The 6,592-nt window shown below is 35.0% G+C and overlaps 4 protein-coding genes across 4 annotated transcripts in view; 2 read left to right on the top strand and 2 right to left on the bottom strand.

The window, feature by feature from the left end:
- Positions 1–1,093: 1,093 nt before the first annotated feature.
- Positions 1,094–1,792, bottom strand: NAEGRDRAFT_65305 (uncharacterized protein; the record flags this gene model as incomplete). The annotated part of the gene is made up of 1 exon (XM_002679459.1): positions 1,094–1,792. One exon carries the CDS (start codon positions 1,790–1,792, stop codon positions 1,094–1,096), a length of 699 nt encoding a protein of 232 aa, XP_002679505.1.
- A 315-nt stretch (positions 1,793–2,107) lies between these two features.
- On the top strand, positions 2,108–4,318 carry NAEGRDRAFT_65304 (uncharacterized protein; the record flags this gene model as incomplete). Its single annotated transcript, XM_002679570.1, has 1 exon — positions 2,108–4,318. One exon carries the CDS (start codon positions 2,108–2,110, stop codon positions 4,316–4,318), a length of 2,211 nt encoding a protein of 736 aa, XP_002679616.1.
- Positions 4,319–4,654: 336 nt separating this feature from the next.
- On the top strand, positions 4,655–5,978 carry NAEGRDRAFT_65303 (uncharacterized protein; the record flags this gene model as incomplete). The annotated part of the gene is made up of 2 exons (XM_002679569.1): positions 4,655–5,791; positions 5,844–5,978. 2 exons carry the CDS (start codon positions 4,655–4,657, stop codon positions 5,976–5,978), a joined length of 1,272 nt encoding a protein of 423 aa, XP_002679615.1.
- Positions 5,979–6,411: 433 nt separating this feature from the next.
- NAEGRDRAFT_65302 (uncharacterized protein) overlaps positions 6,412–6,592 on the bottom strand; it is a gene marked incomplete at both ends in the record, with an annotated part of 4,088 nt that continues 3,907 nt past the window's right edge. The window contains one exon of the mRNA XM_002679458.1: positions 6,412–6,516. Within this exon, the coding sequence (XP_002679504.1) occupies positions 6,412–6,516 (105 nt within the window). The remainder of the gene's footprint in view (positions 6,517–6,592) is intronic.

Raw genomic sequence — 6,592 nt, 5'->3', positions numbered from 1 at the left:
AAGTTTCTGAATTTACAAATCTTGGGAAATTATCTTGTTTGAGTTCAATGAAAATTATGTCTTGGGCCTTAGTGAATAAATCTTTTGGACACGTTATCAAATCAGAGTCAGGTAAATCCTTATTCTTTTCGTATATTTGTTTCCATGATTTCAAAATGTCATTCCTCAGTGTAGTTGACAAATTCAATTCGTGTTGAGCTCCCACAACCATAAACTTGTCTATTATTTCACTAGCCAATTCGAATCTATTCTTATCAAGTCTTGTCTTGTTATACTTTTCAACAGATTCATAGAAAAGGAATGGTTCTATTTGTAAAGAATTTGTAATTAATAAACAATAAAACTAAACATCACAACATACCTTCATTCAAATCCTTCTTCAAAAAGCTTCTAAACAAAGCTCTTGCTTCTTGGTTATCGAAAATTGCTTCTATGGTAAACTTGTATTGTTGCACAACTTGTTGGAAATCCTGCTGGGAGGATGAGGAGTGGAAGTGACTATCGGAAACCATTTTTATTTGAGTCTGTTAGTAAAATGGTTGTTTAGAGAATGTTTTATGCTGTAATGATTGCTGTCGAGAGCTGTCAATTTGTTTTTTTTGGTTGAGAGTAATGCATTTCATTACGTAATTGCGTTATCAAGGAAAACAACATTTTCAACACGTGCACAATACTGCGTAGGAAGCTATAATTAATCGTGCGCTAATATTTGAGTTGGAGTTGAAGCAAATTGATTGAGACTTGCTGGTTGACCGTCTTGTTAAAAAAATCATTAGCGGACCTTATGTAAATGTACGGCCGTTTTAAAAATAACGGTCTTCTTGGTTTGTTTCCAATTTACCAAAGCAATATGAGACGATTTCCAAGTTGTATTCTAACACAGAAGAAATAAGTCCGTTTTTTCAAGATCCTCTTTTGAAAACGAAACTGTAAATCAAATTACTTGAGCTTCATCTCAATAACATTGGCGGCTCGGTAAATGAATTGTTCATGAGGGTAACCTTTCTCATCCTATCCTTTTCCGCTTGTTTTATTCTCCTTCTCAAATCTTGACAAAGAAGAATGGCAGTTGTTGCAATGGCTTTTGACAAGATCATTTAAAGCAATAATAGATCCAGTTAGGAAATAAAATACGTGAAATTGACCTACCTGATCCGATTAGCATGCCAATTAATCCAGCTCCAACAACAAAGAAAGTTTCAGTGTCTGTCTTTCCACTGTCAACTGAAAGAACGTTTGCCAAGTGATTGGTGTCACAAAACAAATGAGTTTCAGTGATTACATTATTGAGAGGATCACTTTCGAAATAAATCATCTCACTTATTGAAACCTTAAGGCTCTGATAAATTGTATGATGAATATCGTATAACTGAACAACGCTCGATTGATTCACTTGACCAGTAGGACCAGCCATGAATGTGTATTCCTTAAATTCATACTTATTCAAATTGAAAACCTTACTCAACTGTTTGTAAAACAATTCCCAAGCTTTTGGTCCTTTGTACGAGCCTGAAAAGCTAATTGATGAATCCTTCACAGAACCGTAAACCTTTAAATAATAATTGTGAGACAAGAGGGAAAATGTCTCCGATATGTTTCTCTCTCTGGGAGAGGTTACAATATTCAACAAACTTTCCACAAGCTTTTGATGTTGCTGGGCAGGGTAATTAACTTGTTCTCTGCAGAAAACTGTTTCCTTCCAAGTCGAGGTAACATAAATCGTAATTATTAAGAATACTACCAAAAATTGAATTCCGAAGGGATTATATCCTCCTCTCCTCGTGATTCCCATTCTATTCCTTCCCTTCAGCACTCCGAAACAATTATTATGAAGGAGTCCTCGTAACACAATTGCTGTATTAACGTTCTTCATATCCTCGTTCAACGAAAATGAAAAAATCCGCACGGGGATATTGTTGATTTTTTTTTAAAAGCTTGCCTATTCCTTAATTTTAAATAAATGAATTGGTTTTGCAAAGTTATTCAAGATTTCCCGCCCTTAATATTGTTTTTTCAAGCAAGCAAACGTTGCCTGTCTCGCAAAAATTGTACCGTTAACTAAAAGTAAAAATGGTCTTTTTGAATTAAATTAAAAAAAAAATTCGTGATGAGTAAACAATCAACAACATCCTCATCATCATCAGTGTCGGACACAAATAAGAACAAGAATACATCCGATTCTTCTAATACACTGATAACAGTTAGTATTGCTTCGCCACCCGAAAAGGAGAGTAAAACACCATCAAAATCATCATCAATTCTTCCTTCTACAACATCAATAACTTTTGCCACTACGGCCAACAATAATATTAATGAAAATATATCACCAGCAACACCTAATTTAAAAGGAGCATCACCTTTAAAAACACCACCTAATGCAGTTTCTAGAACGAGTATTGATCGTTCATCCGATATAAGAACTTCTATTGATCGTGGAAATGTTCAAGGAGGATCAGTTAGGAAGAATTTATTTAATTTTGGATTTGGACATAGTACAAAAATCATGTGGAATAGAGAAATTACTAAACACATTCTCTTGTTTTTAATTCCAATCATTTCGGATAGAGTGGATGTTGCAGAAAGCAAGGGTATGGTGAATAACATTTTTCAATCAGCAATGAATTTGCTTAGTGTAAATACTACGTCGCATTCTTCCAGTAGAAGAGCTCGTCGTCCTTCTAAAATATATGGAAAGGGTATGATAGGATTGATTGACTGTGTGACTGTTATGAGAGATGTCATTCATAGCTTGGAGCTTGTCAATAAGGATTTCTTTTTTGTTGTGAGAAGGCACTTTTCACCAATCTTTTATGCAGATGTTTTACATTTAAAGTTTTTGTGGATGACATCAGAGGATACCAATAGGCTCATTCTCAGAGATATTAGAAATTACGTTACCGAGCTGAAACACATAAGTGAGCAAATGCCAGATAAGAAACCTGATAAAGCAATCTCACTGACAGCTCTGAAAAACACTGATTACTTCCACAGACAATCAATCAGTGACAATATTTCACAATCCAATCCAACAGACTATAAGGGTTTGTTTTCAAAAATTAATCACGCATGGTATTTGTACAGAAATACAGAAATTGAAAAAGGAAAGAGGAAACATCCATCCAGAGTACGCCACGGCAGATCTCAATCATTCAATGTGACGAATAGTTTCGATTATCCAAGTAGTGCCAATTTTGGTTCTTTAGCTTCTCCAAGAACTCCATCAAGAAATGGAAGTTTTGTAAATAATAATACCAACACACTCACTAACCTTACTTCTACCGATTGCAATAGTAACGAAGAACTTACAGAATATTCAGGCAGAGTATCACTTGATCAATTATCAGATACTACAAGAGACCGAGGATTGAGCAATTCATCATCAAATTCAAATTTACTATTGCTCCCTCATGACAGCTTTAATTTTCCACCAACTCCCTCTCATAATACATCAATGGGCTCCATTCCAACTACACCACAAAGAGGTGGTGCAGGCGGCTTAACTGCCACTCCTTCACGAGTATCTCACAGACGTACATACAGCTCCAATAATACTCTCGATTATGAAACCATGTACAAAACATTCAGAAAAAGTGAGGAACAAATTGAGGAAGAGGAATATTTGGAAAATGACAAGTTCTCAACAGAATCTCAATCTCGAATCATCAGGGTAGCAATCATGGGAGACAAGACAACAGGTAAAAGTATGCTCTCAATGAAATTTGCTCACAGAAACTATGACGAATTCTTTGAGCATAACCCAGAGGATGATTTGATAACTATTGATAATGAAACTTATAGTATTGATATTTTTGATACACCTGGACAAGATGTATCTGATATACTTTTAGATTACAATATTAGTCATTTTGATTTATTCATCCTTCTTTTTGATTTGACTAATTCAGAACAAACTCTCCCATACACTCAAAAGATTATTGATCAAATTCTCAACAGGAAACATTTTCTCGAACTCTCACAAATACCTATCATTATTTGTGGTAACAAGTTAGATATTATGGACGATGTTGCTGAACACATTTATATTAAGGAACAAGTGGAAGATATCATCAAGAACAAATTTATCTACAGCTCTGTTCCTCCAATCTATGTTGAAGTGAGCAGTGAAACTGGAGAAAACATTACCAATAATAAGGCACTAGAACAAGCCATTGTCCAACAGTACCACAAGTGCAACAAATTTGGAAAAGTAGCCAGAACCATCGATTGGAACAGTTTCGTCAAGTATGTCTTCAACTTTGGTGATACACTTCACGTAGCCACAGGACCAAATAATAAGGACAAGTGTTTGGTCATGTAAAAATCCTGAACTACTACTGTTCTAAAGCAGTTCCATTTCCAACTTCCTTCATTTCGTACGTATATTTCAAATGCTAATAAGGAACTGTAATTATTGTTCTCCTCAACAAAACATCCTCCCTTCATAAAGAGAGAGAATCCCATTCATCAATTGCATTGAAAATCAAGGCACACATGATGATATCAAGCAACGACGTCCACAATACAAACATGATAACGCCGAAAGTGATACTCACCTGATTCATAAAGTCTCCACCTTCCTTTTTCTGATAATGAAGACAATGCTTCAAAATAAACAACGAAAACTCATCAATGCCATCGCAACAACTGTAAAAAAATGTCACAACTCCATCCCAATAACGAACAAGCAAGTGACAAGTCCAAATTGGAGGAGGTGGCCACGACTAACCATGATGCTTCTCAAATTATTGTTGTCCTACCAGATATAAACAATAACTCTCCCGAAAAAACCATCACTAGAAATTTCGATCAACCAACACTTGTCTCATTACCACCAAATCAAATTAATTCCAATACTAATAATAATACTATTAATAATTTGAATTTGAATTTGAATTTGCAACAACAACAACAACAACAGGAAATGACAGTACAATTGAACAATATTCCGAACAACAGCAGTACCAACAACAATAACATTCACAATGATGGAAATATTGCCTGTTCACCACCCATTACAACCAATGATCATCCTTTACAACCAAATAGAGTTGCCTCTCCTTCCACTGTGCCTCAATCACCACAACAACCACAACAACAACAACAATTAGCAGGTGTAGTAGTGGCAACAGCAACAGCAACAACAGTTGAGCAACAAGGTGCAGTAGATCAAAAACAAGAAAATTCAGGAAAAAAGAAGAAAAAGAAACGAAAGGAAGATTATGATGATGACGATACAGAAAATGATTTGTTAGATAATGATCTTGATTTTACACCTGATGAATTGGAATTGTTGAAAAGTCAAGATCCTCCACCAATTTCGTTTGATTTACTTTCTGAAATTCCACAAATTCCAGCACATTTGAGAACACGATTGACCATTTTGCAACAACAACAAATAATTTATTCACTTCATTCATTGAATTTGACTGATAAACAGAGAAAGGAATTAATGCTATTGGGAAATGTGATGAAACGAATTACTCAAGATGAATTGATGAAATGTTCAATATTCGAATCTGTCAATGTCTACCTTTTCATTTTGTGTGTTTCAACTTTGGCAGCTGCTGTCGGTACTTTGGCACTAGCTCTCATTTACTTTGTAGTTTTAAAAGATGCAGTTGCTGAAGGAACTTTTTCAATAGTTTTGAGTGCAATTTTCACAATTACACTTGTTGGATGCATTCTCCTTTGTATAGTATTTAATATTAAGAATAGACCAAAACACAAATTTAGAAAGTCAACTCTGGCACATTATCACGAGGTATTTGAGGAAGCAATTTATGATATTGGAGTCAAGTTTTTCCCAAATTTTGAAATTGAATTTGATTATCACAATATCATAGATAATCAAGAAGTTGAAGAATTGGAATCAAAGAGAAGAAAGCTCAGACAAAACTATCGTTACTATGACTATTATAGAAGTAAGAGATTGCTGTCCAAGTATACGAGTGAACAATTGCTGTGTTATTTGCATATAACGAGTGCTGAAAACTTTGAGGGAATTAAAACACTTTTCAAACTTCACACAAAGGACGAGAATGAACACCAGAATGTCAATACAATGGAAAATCCAAACCAACAACACAAACTTGAAGAGGGAAATGGAGCTAACACTAATGCAACAGCAGCAGCAATCGGCAATCAAGAAGGTCAGCAGCAGCAACAAGCAGTTCACCAACAAGATTTGAATCAGAATATTGTTCAAATTAAGAAGATACCGAGCTACTTTTCATCCTTTTCAACAAGTAACAATTCTGGGATTTATATTCCTGCAGCAGTGATTGAGCAAACTTCAACACCAGGTGATAATATTTGGTATTCTCTGTGCTGTGCTTTTGGAGGGCTATGCACATTGATTATTGTACTCATCTTTCTACTCTTCTCTGCCATTTGTTTATTCTTCCCACTTATTTATAGTAGAAGTCCAAAGATTCCAATTTTTAACACATTCCCAATTGAGGTTGGATATGGAATGGTTGGAGTGTTAGGGTTGACCTTTTTAGTTTTGCTCTGTTTCTCGAGTTGTTCAATTTATTGCTGTTTATTTGTGAAAAATACGAATCGATCTTCAGATGGAGAGGATAATGATGAG

Source organism: Naegleria gruberi (genome assembly GCF_000004985.1).
Source record: "Naegleria gruberi genomic scaffold NAEGRscaffold_13, whole genome shotgun sequence".
Classification (NCBI taxonomy): Eukaryota; Heterolobosea; class Eutetramitea; order Acrasida; family Naegleriidae; genus Naegleria; species Naegleria gruberi.
This window is presented reverse-complemented; position numbering and strand designations above follow the sequence as displayed.